Source organism: Colossoma macropomum, unplaced genomic scaffold (assembly GCF_904425465.1).
Source record: "Colossoma macropomum unplaced genomic scaffold, Colossoma_macropomum, whole genome shotgun sequence".
In the NCBI taxonomy this organism is placed as follows: domain Eukaryota; kingdom Metazoa; phylum Chordata; class Actinopteri; order Characiformes; family Serrasalmidae; genus Colossoma; species Colossoma macropomum.
Window position 1 is genome coordinate 38810433 of NW_023494788.1, and position 19639 is coordinate 38830071.

Sequence of the window (19639 nt, forward strand, 5' to 3'; positions counted from 1 at the left end):
AAGTTTTCAAATAGGTATTTGATTTCTTGTGAGCTGGTTAGAAGAACATAGCCTATCATATAGATTTGTACAAATTTGCTGTTACTGATTTAATTTGATGAAACGCTGATTAGACCAATACAGACACAGGATGATGATTACAAAAGATATTGGGATACTTCCAGTAGAGGCTTCCAGGAGAGGTTTGGAAATGTAAACATTTGGCAGAAAATCAATACATATTTTATTATTATTATTTGTGTTTATTCTACTATTACTGCTTTTCTGAGCAAATAAACACTTCCTAGGTAACTAGATTTAAACATATGTATTCCTAAAACTTTTGCAAAGTACAGAATGCAAAAGGGCTAAATCCTTTTAAAAGACGGCTTACACAATATAATTGACTCAGTCAGTAAAGTAAAAGGATATGATCAGTTTTAATATCTACATCCATCACACAAGTTGTCAATGACCAATGACTTTAAAATTCTTAAATATTGCTTACTCAGTTGTACTAATGCTCCATTGCTAAAAAGGATCTTCCCACAAGCAGCCACAGCACAGTAGTAAGTTCCAGCATCAGAGTCACTGAGGTTGTTCTTGGAGAAGTTGTGCACACATTTGTGTGTAGAAGAGCTGATCTCACACTGACAGCTTCTGCTGTTCTCATGAGTGTAAATCATTTCAGGAAAGGATTGTCCTGCAGCAGCTCTGAACCACAGCACTCGGAGTTCAGCTGCTCCGGTCTTAGAGTGGACCGTGCACTGCAGAGTGACCGTCTCTCCCGGAGAAATTGACTTCCATACTGGAGTTTGAAGCACTGTTACATTTAACTGAGGTTGACCTGGTCAAGAAAATAAAGACATTGCAAGATCTTAGTGCATATTGATTTTTTTCAGACAGGCATATGATTTATACAATAATGAAGTGTAAAATCATAATGTCATTACCTGTCACGGCTAAGAATGTGCCATTAGAAAATGTAATGGTTTTTTCTGTAATGTCTACTTTTCCACAGAAGTACATTCCTTCATCATCTTTAGTAGTTTGTACAATAGTCAGAGAAAAATGCTGGTTTATGTTGAATCTGACTGATGTAGTAGTTGCTTTTATTTTGTTGGGTAATTTCACTGCAACTTCCTGAGGTTCCTGTCCTGCTCTTTGTTTGTACCAAACCAAGTTAGTTTGAGAAAACCTTTCCACAAATTTGCAGTGTAGAGTAACAGTTTCACCAGGCTCAGCTGAGCCAAAAGATGCCTCAGAAAGCTCCACAGCTTGAGCAGAATCTATAAGATACAATAGATACAATCAGATCAGAGCTAAGCTGATAAAGGCAATAGCTAATAACATTTTAACAAGCACAGTTAAAAGTAAATCCAAGAATTAAGAGTTATTGATAACATAAGAGCTCATAAGAAGCTCATGAACTTACGTGTTATGTAGAGACATAAGATGAGAATCCATATCAGAGCCATCACCATAAAAGAATCAGATCTTCACTGAAGTAAATTTGAGAGGTTGCAACTGACAAAAGCATCAGGTTAGCTTGCTGGGCATGTGAGTGTAACCTCATTGGCTGGAAAAAGTCACAGTTTTTTTTTTTTTTTCTGACTGCTTCACTGACTCATGTTCGGCCCTCAGAAGTCTTTTGGTCTTCTTCCATGTCTATTTAAGTCTTACGATAAATTGTTTTGATTCCATAAACAAGAAATAAACCCATCTGTTCTATTACACCTTAATACAGCAGGTTTTTTCAAAAGTTTATTCTATAAAAGCAGCAAAAACTCTAAAGACCCAGCAATAATATCAATAATAATAAAGAATGTGCTTGTAAGCCCAGCAAACAACATAGCAGACTGAAAGAAACTTTCAAAAACAGAAGCTAGATCTGATGCAATCATCAACTTATCCGTGACCAAATAGTAATAATTTGATTTCAGTCTTATTGGTGCAGTTGGTCATTAGTTCATGCTTATGAAAAGGGGAAGAATGTACAACCAATGTAGTAGACCTTGAGACCAGTTTTGAGAACACAATTACGTTATCTCAGTCTTAGTCTTTGTCTCAACATTTTGTCTTAATATGTTTTCTCAGTCTGAGAGTGAGGCCTGTCACAGTCACACCTTGTATATCTATGGTGTTGTAAGGTCTGTAACACGTGACATTAAAAGGCTGACCTGGTGAAGAAGAGAAAAACAGTGAGCAATGGACAGGTCAGAGCTTTTCTAAGACATTTAAGCAAACCAGCCACAAAACACTTACATACACTATCAACTGTACTTCTACATTTATGTTTACATTTATATTTACAACATTTAGCAGACGTTTTCTGTCTGTTTTTGAAGACCGCTAGGGAGTCTGCTGTTCGGACAGCCAATGGGAGTTTGTCCCACTACTTGGGCGCCAGGACAGAAAAAAAAAATGATGCTTGGCCATGCATATTGAAGGATGGCAGGTCAAGCCAAGCTGCACTTGAAGCTTGAAGGGCTCGGGGTACAGTTTGAGATTTGACCATTGCCATAAGGTAGGGAGGGGCTTGTCTGTTTTTAGCTTTGTAGGCAAGCATGAAGGTTTAAAATCTGATTTGTGCAGCTACAGGAAGCCAGTGAAGGGAGTGCGGCAGTGGAGTGATGTGAGTGAACTTAAAGACAAGCTGTGCTGTTGCATTCTGGATGAGTGGCAGGGGTGTGGTGGCCTGCATAAGAAGACCAGCCAGGATCGAGTTGCAGTAGTCAAGTCTTGAGATGACATTAGACAAAACTACCACCTGGGTGGCCTCTTGAGTGAGAAAGGGTCTAATCCTCCGGATGTTGTACAGGAGAAACTTGCATGACTGAGTCAGGTTCGCAGTATGAGCTGAAAATGATAACTGGCCCTCCAGAATCACACCAAGACTTCTTGCATCTTCAGATGGAACAATCAGTCAGTTCTTGAATAAGATGGCAAGATCATGGTGAGGATCTGTAGTTCCCAGGGATGAATAGCAGCTCAGTCTTGCTAGGACTGAGTTTGAAATGATGAGCTGCCCTCCATGAAGAGATGTCAGTCAGACATGCTGAGATGCAACTGGAAACCTGAATATCAGAAGGTGGGAAGGAAAGCATTAGTTGTGTGTCATTAACATAGCAATGGTAGGAGAGACAATGAGAGGATAATACATCACCAAGAGCACAAGGGTGAAGTGAAAAGAGAGGAAGACCCAGCCTCGAGCCTTGTGGGATGCCAGTGGAGAGCCTGCATGGAGAGGATGTGGACCCTCACCATGTTACCTGATGAGAGCACCCCTCCAGATAGGACTTCAAGCCACATCGAGCCAATGATTCCAAGGTTGGTGAGAACAGCCAGTCTTGAGTAGTTCTATGCTAATTACACATGTACACCCATTTACAATAAAGCTGTGCCCTGTTCACACACACCAACAATAAAGCTGTGCCCTGTTCACACACACCAAAAAGAAAGCGATCCTCTGCTCTGGATCTACTGCTGTCCTTCAGTTGCTCAGGTCAGAAGCATTTCATGTTTCAGTATGCTGATAAATAAACAAGCATATAACATCACTTTTGAGCTGAGCCTGGAAGAACTGACTTGCCCACACAAATACCCACCACTGTCAGTGGTTCTCAGAAATTCTTCAACTGCTGAGGTGGAAGGACCTTCTCCAGACTACTGCCAGGTCCTTTACTGAGGCAGGAGGTGAAGATCAGCACATCCCTCAATATTACTGATACACCACAGCACAGAAACTACTCAAGGCACAGTTAGAAGGACACATGTCCTGAAGACAAAGGCCTCCAATTCCATTTATCACATTGCTCAAGAATTTCTTTAGGACAATGACACCAACTTCATTGGAGAAGAGACCGAAACTTCATTTGCTTCAGTGTCTCCTTGTTAGCAGTTAGCAGCAAATATCTTCCTGATTAAATTTCAGTTAGTAAAAAAATGTTTTTTTTTTTATTAATTCCACACAGTGTGCCACATTTTGGTGGAATGGGAGAGAAAGAGATTAGGTCTGGGATGGAATTCCTCAAGGTAGTGCAAGGGTTCAAATAAAACCTCAAAATGCTTAAGGTTGTCTCATTCATTTGTACCATGACTATTAGATTTTAAATGGCAAAAGTGAGCAGATTTTCTGTCATAGCTTTGTAACTTTACCTGCATCAAGACATAAAAGGTTAGAATTACATTCTCCTCCAATTTTAGAGAAACTTGAAGCCGTTCATAATTTCCTCTTCCTAATTATTAATGATCAGGGCCGCTGGAGCCTCACCTGCTTTGTGGAAGACAACCAGAAATTATTTGGTTCACACTGTGTTTTTGATGGTCCTCTATATATCATCTACAGATGTTGAGGTTTAGAGACATCTACAGTCGTAATGTTGGAACTGCAGGACTACAGCTGTTAGCTAATCTATTTGTTGTGTGTGTTTAAGGAATTACCCAAAAGTCGTCTTTTCAGCAGGGCAGCACTGAAGGTATTCCAAATGCTATCAAATTATTTGCATAATTCTTTTCTTGGAAATAAATGGTTCCTTTCATTATTTCATTTATAAAACCTATAGAACCATTGTAAATATATATATATATATATATATATATATATATATATATATATATATATATATATTATGGCAAGCCAAACAGGAAATATTTAATGAACATTGATATGGAATAAACGTTGATATATATGGAATGAACTTTGATATAAATTGAAAAATGCTCTTTTATTGAGAGCAAGGGAAAACAGTGCCATTTGAAAAGCAACTCAAAATTGAGGTAGGTCACTCCTAGCCCCACTCTTTCTTCTGATGGTCACCAAACACAAGCACACTCTCCCTAACTCTGAGCTGGACACAACATAACACAGTAAACACAAACACACTCTCCCTAACTCTGAGCTGGACACAAAATAACAGAGTAACCACATACACACACTGTAACTGAAGAACTACAACATAGCAACATTAAATAACAATGTAAACAGTCTGTTAGGGGGGTGGGGTGCAAGGCTACAACACACACAACCCCAAAAGTCCCTCTCTGTCTAAACAAAACATTTTATGAATTATATTATTCATTTTTTTCATCTCAGTGTTCGATCCATGTACATCAATGTTCATTCAATATATATAAATTTTCATTCCATATATATCAATGTTCATTCTATATATATCAAAGTTCATTCCATATATATCAATGTTCATTCCATATATATCAAAGTTAATTCCATATATATCAAAGTTCATTCAATATATATCAATGTTCGTTCCACATATATCAATCTATGTTCTACTGAGATATATGGAATGAACATTTATATATATGGAATGAACTTTGATATATATGGAATTAACTTTGATATATATGGAATGAAAATTTATATATATTGAATGAACATTGATGTACATGGATCGAACACTGAGATGAAAAAAATGAATAATATAATTCATAAAATGTTTTGTTTAGACAGAGAGGGACTTTTGGGTTTGTGTGTGTTGTAGCCTTTCACTAAAAAAAAAGAAGACTGTTTACATTCTTATTTAATGTTGCTATGTTGTTGTTCTTCAGTTACAGTGTGTGTTGGTGTTTACTCTGTTATTTTGTGTCTAGCTCAGAGTTAGGGAGAGTGTGTTTGTGTTTGGTGACCATCAGAGGGAAGTGTAGGGCTAGGAGTGACCTACCTCAATTTTCAGTTGCTTTTCAAGTGGCACTGTTTTCCCTTGCTCTCAATAAAAGAGCATTTTTCAAACAGAGGTTATGGCCTCATCTGACTCTTCTTCTGCACCATGTCAAATTATGTATATATTGAAAATCCACCCATCTGTTTCTTCACATCATATATCTGCCACTCTCAGGTCACTCTGTCCACAGGATCACTGTGTATAGATACTGGTCACTTTATCAGAATTCCCTTCCTTTAAGCTCCACCTGGAGTTTGTTAATGCCCATTTATTGATGTACAGTTTTTCTTGGCCATCCTCAACCCTTCAACAGCAACTTTCATTCAAAATATATCTATGTTCAATCCATATATATATATATATATATATATATATATATATATATATGAACACTTTTCACAAGATTATTAGTAAATCATTACTATGATAAAATAAAAAAAAACAAAACATTAAGAAAGAAACCTTATTAAAGAAACTTTTATTAAAGCAGACAGTTAATATGTTGCCTCAATCTAATAGTAAATGAAAATTCAAAAGTTTTACAGTGTGTGAAAAAGTATACATTTTATACATGTTCTGTGTAATTTTAAAAGGAAATAGATACACTGTGTGTTTATGATTAGTTTATCATCCATTTAAACTCAATATCACACAACTTTTAGAACAGGTTTCAGTTCACCAGGTGGCTGAAGGATGAAACTTTCATTAAAAAAATAATAAATAAATAAAGTAAAAGGTTAAAAAACAACTTTTCATCAAAGCCACACTTCCTTGAATGATGCACCATATCAGGCACAATCAGTCTGACCTCATACATCTGAAAAAAGCTCATCACTGTCTGAAATGTCTTTCCTATCAGACCTTTAAACTTCTTTGTTTCTTGATCTTAAAATAACAACACAGTTCCATGAAGACTTCACTTCACCTTATCAGACACCATCAGTGTGAACTCCTGCGTCTGTTTAGCAGGTGTGAAAGATTATAATCACCCAGTTCTCTCACAATCAAACATACACACAATACAATACATCTACCAGGTGAGAAACCATATAAAAAACAGAATAAAGGTTTAAAGGAGCTTCTTCATTTAGAGGCCCTCCTCTCATCACAGATTGATTTCAGATAACACTTTATTTGAATAGTACAGTTTAGTTTCTTTGTAGGTACCTTTGACTCACATTAAACAAAATGTCCATTAAATTCACCATTTTTTACTAACTCTACACTTAAACCCAACCCTAAAACAGTAGAGTTTCACCAGATATGTGAAAAAAAGAAAAATCATGCATCTCTATTTTGTAGTTTTCTACATCATTTGAATATGACAGCTGCCCTTTACATTCTGTAAAATTCCATAATGAATAGACCAATAGAAATGCTCAAAAACATGGAATAAAATCTCTAAATTCTCTAAAATCTCATATGCTCATATATTTGTTGGCTTGCTAAAAAGTGCAGCTGTGCTGTGTCATGTTGATTTTACTAAAACAGGTGCAACAACAATAAGACACTGCATTAAAGAAATAAACAGGTTGAAACTACCATAAAAGTTCAGATGTTCTTGGTTTCCTGTGCTTAATAATTTGGCTCTGCAGTTTGTGAAACATCTGTGATGATGAGACTTAACAGTAAATTATCCATTATATTACATGATGTAATATTAAGATGTCATTTTATATTAATACTTTATAAAATTTCAATGAAAGTGTTAAGTTTGCCATTTGCAAATGGCAATTATCATGTATGTTATCAAGGGTTCTTTGTGGAATATCCAAACATGTTATGTCAGGAAACATGTAGACATAATCATAATAATAAAATAAATAAATAAAATAAAACAATTGAGATTGATAACACTTAGTGTACTCTGTAACCAGCTCTGTTCTTCTGTATATACTAAAAATACCATTTTAATGAATTTTAAGTTGCAGGAAGTGTAATTTTTGTGTTTAATAACTGAGCAGTGCTGGAAAAGAACAAATTACGGGAAAATTCTCATCAAAATCTGAAATAACTTTTCTGTCAAACCTTTAGACGGCCTTAAAAATACAACACACTTCTATTATCAGACACCATCAGCAAAAACTGAAATACTTTAATGACCACACTCACTCTAAAAATGTCCTCACAAACTCCTTTAGAGAACTGAAACTTCATACTAAACTGCACATTTTTCACCCAGTTTTAAGCAAAGTGGGGACCTAAACAAAGCACAGCACTTCACTGTAGATCCTGGCAAATATCATCAAAAACAACAAACACCCACACAGTCCAAAATCAAGAGAAATAATAACATAAAGCTCACTAAACTAACCTGGAGATCATGTGCAGCTCTGAATATCCCAGTAAAATAAAAACATCCCCAAAATTCACTACTGCTCACTAAAGGAAAGAGATCTAGCGATAAGAACGATGAGCTTTAGCATTAGAGCTTCTCACTTGAGAGTACACAATGTCTTCAGGCTGTTCTCTCTTCACCCGTCCAGTTTTGGGTTTGCTCTCTTTGAAATGGATGGGAGCATAATTCAGACTCTCAGCAGTCTGTGAGAAAGAACACGAAAGGTTCAGTAAGTTCTGTGTGGATTAAACAGTATCAGCATCTTCTGAAAGTGTTACAGAACACAGGTGTTACCTGACTGGTTGTGTTCTCTGCTGCTGATCCTTGTTGTTTTCTCACTGTGGTGGAAAAAGCATATACAGGATCATGATTGGATCAGGCAACATTTTTTTCCAAGAACATTTTTACAATTTTTACCACATTTTCATTTACAGGTAGTGGCACAAACCCAGTTGATGCCTAAAACAAAATGTATAGTGTATGAAGTATTTCTACATTAAATAAAGCATATTCCGTCAATCTCTTTCAAGTTCCATAGTAACTATAAGGTTTTGCTTAAGACATTTAAAACACATATCAGCTGATCTCCTGATCCGTTACAGCTCATCCAGATCACTTTACTCAGCTGAGGCAAACTCACTGTCTAGGATCTCTTACAACTCAGTGGGTTGAGGATCTTTTTCTTATGGTCAGAATCTTTTTATATGAGTAATGCAAGCTCCAAGATCCAAATTAAAATTGTAAAAATCCTCCACTCACCACCGCAGTGGTCACTGTTTCTCCTTTTATAGATTATAAAGGCTTGAGCAGAGATCACAACCACACACACTCCCAAAGCTGCTCCCAGACAGATCACCACAAGATCCACAGGCTCCTCTGAGAGAGATAAATAAACAAACTAACAAATAAATAAATACTATATATTTGTGCCATAAAAAAATCTAGCCAAAAGATTATTTTGGAGTAGTTGTATTTTATTCAAGTGTTACTTACATTGAATTTGAATTGAAGTCTTAATTGAATTACTATATTATTATATTAAATTAATTATTATATTAAATGGATATATTCAATTATGTGGATATAATTCTTTGATAATTCTATGTGTACATTTCTTTGTAATTAATAAAACATCCAACCAAATTCATAAAATTTCTAAATCAAACTGACCAGAACTCTAATTTTGTCTTTGTGTGTGCAAGAACCAGTACTGCCCATTAGTCACCACACCACTGACCACCACCTTACACACCCTGAACAAAAACTTTTAATCTAATTAAACATAGTTTGTACTTTTATATGCCTGAATATGTTTTGATATGTATGGTTTCTCAGTTCTTGTTTCACCTCTGAGCACTACATTAGCATGGAATGTAAAGTATAAATAATGGAATAATATAAATATGAGTGATGCTCAAATAAAGTACAGAACTCTGCAAAAGGCGTCAAAGGTATTTGTAATTTTATCTGAACAGTAAGTGCTTTTGCCAGTAAGAATTTGATATCAAATTAGAATTATAACAAATATAAACATTAACACAATAAAAGTCTCTAATTACTCTATTAGTATTGTTTGTACTAATCCTAAAATCATTGTTTTTTGAGCAAATGAACACTTACTGCCCAGATAAACTTATTTTTAAGATCTCTTAACAATTTTTAAGGCTTCTTAACAATTAATTAACTATAAGCAACCAATTAATAATACCTAGTCAGTAGAAATATATTTGTAACCATGCTTAGAAATGTGTTATAACAGTTATTTGTGTTAATGTAGTGTTTAATAAATGAATAATTAACTGTTGACAAATGAGCAAAATATAATTTAATTGTGATCTTTCAGTTACAAACATACTTGAAATATCAATATCCTTCTTTATCAAGGCCAGTGGTTATTATAATTATATTCCTCTTGTTTTAGATCTTGCAAATTCAATAATTAAAACCATTTAAATGTATGTTATAATTTGCACACTATCTTTATGTAATTCACAAACTTTCATAAACTCCTCCTTTAACCACCATACAGAATATACATGTGGATTTAGGCCATTTCTACTCAACAAGCTTATATAAACAATTTTATTTGATATTAAAAGCTGATGAATGCCTTCTTTAGCAGATTTGACTGTTCAATTCTGTTACATAAAGCATTTCCTTTTAATGTTCAAATACAATCATCTACTAATCACTGTAAAAGTAGTCATCAGTTGTTTGTGACATGAAAATAAATGTCACTATTTACTACAGCATTTGTTCATTGAATTCAGATAAATTTTACGTGTTTATGTTGTTTAATTAAGGCGTCACAAAGACATTACAAATAGGCTTATAATTGAAGTATTACAAACAATTAGTGTTTAATTCCATAGTCAACAAACAGTTAATAACTAAGTAATACTTCTTTCTGAGTGGTACTTTGTAGTTGATTAATAAACTCTTAACAGATTATCAGTAACACATCAACAACGTATCGGTGAAGTAGCAGTAGTGAAGCATCTGAATACACTAAAGTAAATATCTTGTAGATGTTCTGTTGATGCATTACTTACATTAAGTAGATGTATTGTTAATATGTTACTTCTATTACGCAAAACCTAACCTTACCCACAACCTAACCCTCACCCTGGCCCTAATCCTAACCTTAACCTCAATCCAAAACCTAATCCTAGCCCTCACCCTGCCCTAATCCTAACCTTAACCTCAACCCAAAACCTAATCCTAGCCCTCACCCTGCCCTAATCCTAACCTTAACCTCAACCCAAAACCTAATCCTAACCCTCACTCTGGCCCCAATCCTAACCCTAACCTTAACCCTTACCCAAAACCTAATCCTAGCCCTCACCCTGCCCTAATCCTAACTTATATTTTATTATAAGCAAATTTTATCCACACGGTTAATTAAATCTGTTGATAATCTGCAGAATGTATTCACTGCTGCTACATCACTGATATATTGTTAATAGTGTTACTAAGAGAATGTTGAGTGTTTACTTCATCTAAAAGAGGAGCATTCAAAATAAATTATTATTAATAACTACTTCACGGAAGACCTTATGTGTTATGAATACATTTAAACAACAGTTCTAAGGCACTAAGGCATCATTAATTACTTGTCAGTACTTTAGCTGTTTTTAACGTAATTTTCTCAGGTTCTTAAAGATTGTTAAATGATGCCATAATTTATTCAGTCGTTATAGCTGAAGAATACTGTCAGTTATTCTATGTCAATCACACAAATGATCAATGACCAATAACTTTAAACTTCTTAAATATTGCTTACTCAGCTCTACTGCTGTTCCATTCCCAACAACGATCTTCCCACAAGCAGCCACAGCGCAGTAGTAAGTTCCAGTGTGGTGCTGGTTGAGGATGTTCTTAGATAACTTGTACAGAGAGCAGCTTGAAGAAGAGCTGATCTCACACTGACGGCTGCTGCTGTTCTGATGAGTGTAAATGATTTCAGGAAAGGATTGTCCTGCAGCAGCTCTGAGCCAGAGCACTCGGAGATCTTCTGCTTCAGTGTCAGAGAGGACCGTGCACTGCAGAGTCACTGACTGTCCTGGAGAAACTGTACCTGATACTGGAGTTTGGACCACCGACAAGTTTAACTGAAGATGATCTGTTCAATTTAATAAAGACATCTTGTTTACAGCTGCACTGTCTCATGATTAAACATGATAATGATATTAATAATTTATTATGTAAGACATTAACCAAAAAGCTCATTCTAAATGCAATATATACAATCTAATATGATGCTAACTTTGTAAAACTAAATTGTGAAAAGTTTTGAATGAGTTAATATGTTAAAACTGTAATGTGATTACCTGTCACAGCTAAGACTATGAGATTAGAAAATGTAAATATTTTTCCATCACTTTGTCCACAGAAGTACATTCCTTCATCATCTTTGGAGACTGCCTTAACAGTCAGAGAAAAATCTTCATTTACACTGAATCTTGAATTATTTAAAATGGGAGATCTGTTGTCTAACTTTGATACAACTTTTTTAGGTTTCTGCCACAGTTGTTGTTTGTACCAAACCTTAACGTTTCTATCAGACTTTTCAACTTCGCAAGACAGAGTAGCACTTTCTCCAGCCTTAACTGAGACAAACGATCTCTCATTAAGATCCACAGCTTCAACAAGACCTATAAAATGACATGAAATCAATTATAAGCAATAAGCAAAACAATGGGTGACATTTCAGCAACAGAAGTTATATAAGAATCTAATTGCATTTTAATATCTGACACTTTTGAAAAGAATTCATAACTTACATATTATGCAGAGAGATAAAATGACAATCCGCAGTGGAGCCATCATCATCATCATAAGCTGCTTTGCTTATTTGAAGTAACTTAGAAAGGAACCTTCTGACCAAAGCAGCAAACTGCATTAGCATGCTGAGCTCAAGAGATGAATCTCTTTCGCTGGCGAATGTCACAAGGCCCTCCTCCCCTTCTGGCTTCCTTGTTTAGAATGATTCAAGTCTAATTATAAGAAACAGTCCACTCCATAATTATTAGTACCTTTGGTTAAGTTGGAGATCACCTCTTGTAGTTTTGAAGACTTAATGACCCCAAAATGCTACCATCTTCTGCAAAGGTGAAAACATGAACTCTGGAGAAATTTTAGCCTTGCTAAACGTCCTCCTCAATGTGTATGGCATTTGACAGCTGTTTCACCTCATATTTATACCCCCGTGGAAAAGAACATTTCCATACCCAAATGAAACTGTCACAGGATGGCTGGGGAGGGGTGGTTAGACCCAAATGCAGAGACCTTTTGGATAATAAGGAATATTTGTGTGTGAATGTTAGTGAGACTGGTTTTCACGATCACACCTGGGTGGAATTTGAACTGGGAATGTACTGATCTGCAAGTTACCACTGCACCACAGGGCCCAGTCTGAGGGCTGTATAGCAGCTTACAGGATGAATTGTGGGAAAAATGTGGGAAAATTGTAACAAAACGAGTGTCAGAGCAGCGAGCTCAAACAAAGAAGATAGTCCCACACAAAGGAAACAAATAAAGGAACACAAAACTCTTTTTCTTTTGTTTCCTTAGGAGCTACTTTGTGTTTTATTTTCTTATGATTCTCTTTTCTTTGTTTAAAGCAAAAATTTTCTTTTCTTTTCTTTTCTTTTCTTTTCTTTTTTCTTTTCTTTTCTACCAGTTACCCCTCTACAAAGGTGTGACACTGAGTGTCATTTGTCACTCTCTTTAATACAGCCCTCAGCAGGTGAGCCTAGTTGGCCTGATGAACCCAGGGAAGTCTGGGAATTGGAGTTCCCATGGCCACTTGCTCTATTCCTCTCAGAAAGCTGCCTCCGCCCTCTGCTGGCTGTTGGTGGCATGGAGCACTAACTTACAGAAACAGGAAGACCCGCCTATTTTTCACTAGAAAGCTTGACCCAAAACAGACCCAGCCAGGACCAAGAATATAATGAAAGGGAACATTTCACATGTTGTTCATTTTCTACAATAATAATAATAATAATAATAATAATAATAATACATTCAGATCAATTATTACTAATAATAAAAGCAATATTGACCTAGCAACTAGTCTTAATTCAACTCCACATTCTAAATTTTTTGGAGGCAAATGAAAATGATATAAAGATATTTCTGTGGTCTTTCAGGATCTTACGGAGCCCTGGAGGGGACGGAGGTAAAAAAATATATATATAATTCGAGCGAACGTTTTGTAGTTCGTACGCACATTTTCTCTTATTTGTGGTCACGATTTCTTAAATCGCTCCGTCGTTTTCTTTTAATCGTGCGCACGTTTTCTTTACTTCGTGGGTTCATTTTTTTTATTCATGATCACGATTTTCTAGTTCGTTCTCTCGTTTTCTCTTAACCGTGGTCATGTTTTATTTTTAACTGAACGCCCGTTGTTTGTGTTTTGATAACAGCTCCATGAGACTGTCTGGCGGGTTTTGATGAGTTAGATTGATGAGATAATGGACAGAGGTGCTCATCAGGTCTGATTTTGATTTGGGGGTTATGAGGAAACTGCAGCTCCTCTTCACAGCGAACGTCCCACGGTGTTTCTGCTCCCAGTCAAGATGCGGTGTTAGAGACCATCATACAATTACAGGACGAAATGATCAGCGTTTCAACATCCTCACATTAATATATCTACATCTAATCCATAGATCTATTAAACTCTCTCGCCATTTGACCTCATTCCACATGAACGTTTCTGTGTGTGTTTAATTTGAGTTTGTTGAAACGTTGACGCTGATCATTTCTTCCTGTAATTGTGTGATGATCTCTAACACCGCAGCTTGTCGCGGGAGCAGAAACAGCGCTAAGCGACCGCGCTGCGTCTCTATCTCTGTTAAATATGATCATTAGACAGTGCAGTTTAGTGAAGATTGTGGTTGTAGTTTATTGTCTTCCTTCATTTGACCACCAAACTGCAGCTGCACTGATGAATCTGAGGGCCGTTTGTTGTGAAGCGGAGCTGCAGTTTCCTCATAACCCCCCAAATCAAAATCAGACCTGATGAGCATCTCTGTTCATTATCTCATCAATCTAACTCATCAAAACCCGTCAGACGGTCTCTTGGAGCTGTTATTTACTTCTGCACCAGGCAAAAAGCACGACCTGTATCTACAACACTGATTTTGCGCACGAATCAAAAAAATAAGCAACGTGCGTTCAGTTAAAAATAAAACATGACAACATTTAAATGAAAACGAGAGAACGAATTAGAAAATCGTGATCACGAATAAACAAAAACGTACCCACGAAGTAAAGAAAACGTGCGCACGTTTAAAAGAAAACGAGGGAACGATTTAAGAAATCGTGACCACGAATAAAGGAAAACGTGTGTACGAACTGCAAAATGTTCGCTCGAATTAATTATTATTTTTTACCTCCATCCCCTCCGGGGCTCCGTAGGATCTTAATGTTACGTGGAAAGAAGAATGTTTAATTCAAAAAACCTCATTTCCACTGTTAGGCCGAAAAACACACACACATCAAATCCGAAGGCAAAATATTACTTAACCACAAACTTAACTTTAATCTTTAATATTGTTTTCCAGATCTCATGGAGTCAATAGCTTTAATAATGTACATGTAAATATATTTGAATGGTACAGCTGTTGACAGTGTTTCAAATTACAGTTATTTGGGAATTTATATAGGATCTTTTAGGACACACACTGATGAGTAAATCAATTAAAACTTAGAATTAGGCTGGGATTGTTATATAGAAATAGAATATTTTTTTTTTCTTCTGAAAGTAGAACGAAAGTTGTTCAAGCAATCATTTTTATTGTACTGGGTTATGGTGATGTAATCTATATAAGTGCAGCTCCTTCATTGCTGAAGCCATTAGACATGATCTAATACAGTGCACTTTATGTTATAACTGATGACAGACTTAAAATAATCATTGTGAGCTCTACTGCAAAGCTGGTTTATCATATTTTGATATAAGCAGGAAATTCCACTTACAGGTTTACAACCCCATTTCCAAAAAAAGTTGGGATGCTGTGCAAAAGGTAAATAAAAACAAAATGCAATGATGTGCAGATCATTTAAACCCTATATTTATTTGTAAATAGTACAAAGACAACATATCAAATGCTAAAAGTGAGAAAATGTATTGTTTTTTTTTAATAAAAATATATGCCCATTTTGAATTTGATGGCAGAAACACAAACAAAAAAGTTGGGACAGTGGCACGTTTACCACTGTGTGTCATCGCCTCTTCTTTTAAAAGCACTCTGTAGTCAGTGTTTAGGAGCTGAGGAGACCATTTGCTGCAGTTTTGAAAGTGAAATATTTTCTCATTCTTGTTTGATATAGAATTTCATCTGCTCAACATTTCAGGGTCTCTTTGGTCGTTTTTCTCATTTCATGAAGTGCCATATGTTTTCAGTGGGTGACAGGTCTGATCTGCAAGCAGGTCAGTTTAGCATCCAAGCTTATTTACTATGGAGCCATGCTGCTGTAATATATGCAGAATGTGGTTTTACATTGTGTAGCTGAAATAAACAAGGCCTCTTCTGAAAAAGATGACATCTGAATGGCAACATATGTTGCCAAAACCTTTATGTATCATTCAGCATTAATGATGCCTTTACAGGTGTGCACGTTACCCATGCCATGGGCACTAATGCACCCCCATACCATCATGAATACTGGCTTTTGAACTGTGTGCTGATAACAAGCTGGATGGTCTTTAGCCAACAGGATCCAGTGTCTATGATTTCTTAAAAGAATTTTAGATTTTAGAACACTTTTCCACTTTGGCTCAGTTCATTTTAAATGAGCTCAGGCCCAGAGAAGACAGCAGCGTTTCTGGATCCTGTTCATATATGGTTTCTTCTTTGAATGGTAGAGTTGTAACTTGCATTTATGGATGCAGTGATGAACTGTGTTCACAGACAGTGGTTTTCAGAAGTGTTCCTGAGCCCATGCAGTGATTTCCTCTACAGAATCATGCCTGTTTTAAATGCAGTGCCATCTGAGGGCCCAAAGATCTTGGCTAGCCAATATTAGTTTTTGGCCTTGTCCTTTTCATACAGAGATTTCTTCCGATTGTCTAAACCTTTTAATGATATTATGTACTGTAGTCTCCAAGTTCTTTGCTATTTTACATTGATAAATGTTATTCTTGAATTGTTGCACTATTTGCTACACAATCTTTCACAGAGTGGACAAGCCCTCCCCATTTTACCTTCTGAAAGACTCAGCCTCTCTGAGATGTTCTTTTTCTACCCAGTGATCTTACTGACCTGTGGCCAATTAACCTTGAGGTGTTTTGTTTTTTTTTTGCATTCCACAACTTTACCATTCTTTTCTTGCCCCCGTCCCAGCTTTTGTCTTTGTAATATTTTCAAATATATATAGGGTTAGAAGGTTTGCACATCATTGGATTTTGTTTTCATTTACATTTTGTACAGCGTCCCAACTTTTTTGGAAATGGGGTTGTATTTACAAAGCTCTTTTGAAAAAGTTACTACTCTACATTTCATCCTTTCTTAGTCAGAATAAATAGATTAGACAGAATGACTGACATGTTCTGAATGTACCATTCAGAGAATTTGGGCAGAAAGCATTTTCATGCAGTTGAGTGCTAAAATGCAACATCTTTTACTGTTCAGTCAATCTAAAATACTTTTAATACATGAGAGCTCTGAGTGTGTTTCTCTTAATTTTATCAAATGTATGTCTTTTTTAGGTTCTATCTGTTCTATTGGTTTTGTTTGTTTTATTTGCATTTTGTACATATGTTTGTTCATTTTAAACTTATTTTTAATCTTTAAAGTAGTAGTTTTATTAAATTAGTACTTTGTTTTTGTTTACAATATAGTTGTATTATTTTATTTTATGTCTTACAGGACCAAATTGTAAATGAGGCTTAGTCAGTTTACCAACCACCCCAATATTAGAACAAGGAAAGTCTTATTCTTCTCACTGGTCAAGAGTCACACACAGCCCAGTGCAGCTACTATACACTGAATTTTGAGGAGTCCTGGTTCCTGTTAGAGCTTTATGAAGTAGAATTTAAGCTAATCCAAGATTGGAATGGAAAATACAAAAAAGCATTTTCACTGGTTAAAATGAACATCATTCCTGCTGTTGCTCTACTGTTTGTCCAGGGAAGTTTTCTTTAAATAATGACAGTTTTTCACAACTTTAACCTAAATATATCTCTGCACTTTCTCTACCACTGATAAACAGCACGATTAAAAAGGAAGCCAGGGGGGCTTTTGGTGGTCAAACTAGATAACAAAAGAAGTGAAGGAAAAAGACATTTTCTGTTAGCCATTACCTGCGTCAGCCAATGAGGTGAGAATGTTGTAAGCTCATCAAGCAAAAGCAGCCTGGTCTGTCAATCACTTCCTTTCAAACATGTTACTCAAAGTATCAGTCATTTCAGTCATGAGGACGGTTTCAGTCTGGATTCTTATGTTGTCTTTTCATGAAATATGTAAGTTTTATTGGTATTTTTAATCTTATGTTAAATTACTTTTATCAATCACTAATAGTTTTGATTAAAACTGACTGTTCAATAATTATTTTATAGACGCTGCAGAAACTGTGGATATTTACCAGAAACAGTCATTTGTCTCTGCTAAGCCTGGTGAAGCCGTTATCCTTCAGTGCACACTGGCTGACCATCAGAGTACTTAAGACGTCTTTTGGTACAAACAGCCACTGGGACAAATGCCTCAGGAGGTGGGCATCAAGGGGGCATTTATGAAAGCAGTCTTTTCATCACATTTCAAAAACACAAGCTTCAAACTGGAGAGAGTGGAGAACAGTGTTAGTCTGACTATACCACACCCCACAAAAGATGATGAAGCGATGTACTACTGTGGGATATCTATGATGAAGATGATCAAGTTTTCCACTGGAACATTCTTAGCTATTACAGGTAACTTTATTCATATTGTTATTTATATTGTATATTATATTACGATGTATATTATTTTATACAATCATAAAGTTATAGATGTGTTTAATAAAACCTGCTAGCAAGTCCTGGCCTTTGTGAATATCCATCGGTTATACTATATTAGGCTGGTAGACCTTTGTGACTTCATATGCACAGTGGATGTTGTCTAAAAACTTCTGTATTACACTGACCAGATCATCCTCAGTTAAACATATCAGTGCTCCAAACTCCAGTACGGGGCTCAGTTTCTCCAGGAGAGTCGGTCACTCTGCAGTGCACGGTCCTCTCTGAGATCAGAGCAGCTGAACTCCGAGTGCTCTGGTTCAGAGCTGCTGCAGGACAATCCTTTCCTGAAATCATTTACAGAACAGCAGCAGCCGTCAGTGTGAGATCAGCTCTTCTACACACAGCTCTGTGTACAACTTCTCCAAGAACATCCTCGACCACCACCATACTGGAACTTACTACTGCACTGTGGCTGCTTGTGGGAGGATCATTTTTGGTAATGGGTCTGCTGTGGAAATAGGTAGGTGCTAGTTGGAATAAACATAGTTAAAACTGTGAATACGGCTGTGCTATTTAATTTTTTTTTGAAATAGGGGATTCTTGCACAATGTAGTATCATACTGAATTCAAATGAACTGAATTGCAATTATACAGTGCAGTGCAAAAGTGAAAGACCACTCTTCACTCAATTTCCAGTCATACAGGTCATTCATTTTTCATTAGATATGTTTGAAAAGATTAGGGTTAAAATTTCCACTTGCATAATGAAGAGACTTCTGTTTTATTTTCCATTGAATATATGTTTTCTGCTTTTTTTCTCCTGGTATAAATGATAAGTGGTCTCTGACTTCTGCACAGTGATGTATGTGCTTTACACTTTTTGGTAAAGCTGGTGTCTTTGTATTTCTCCATTACAACCATTCTCACTATATAACACAAATAAAGCTTAAACAATAGCTGAAGCTATTATAACTGTATGAAATTAAGGTCTGATTTCTATTTTCTAGATCATTCCAAGTCTCATCATTCAGTTCTTGTCATGATGGGACTGGCTCTGGGTTTGTGTGCTGTCTGGAATGTCACACTGTGCTGCTTCTGTATGAAATGGAAAATCTGTGAATACTGTCAAGGTAAGTTAATTGAGGAATCCAAATATTTAGTATTTTTCCTCTTTTTTCAGTGATTCTAATGTTCTGT

The 19639-nt window shown here is 36.0% G+C and overlaps 1 protein-coding gene across 1 annotated transcript; it reads right to left on the minus strand.

The window, feature by feature from the left end:
* Positions 1–3602: 3602 nt before the first annotated feature.
* Positions 3603–11911, minus strand: LOC118806342. Its single transcript, XM_036567750.1, has 6 exons — positions 11832–11911; positions 11285–11623; positions 8761–8877; positions 8296–8339; positions 8103–8204; positions 3603–3725 (listed from the first exon to the last, which is right to left on the minus strand). The coding sequence occupies exons 1-6, from the start codon at positions 11899–11901 to the stop codon at positions 3603–3605; spliced, it is 795 nt and encodes a 264-aa protein (XP_036423643.1). The 5' UTR covers positions 11902–11911.
* Between the last annotated feature and the right edge of the window lie 7728 nt (positions 11912–19639).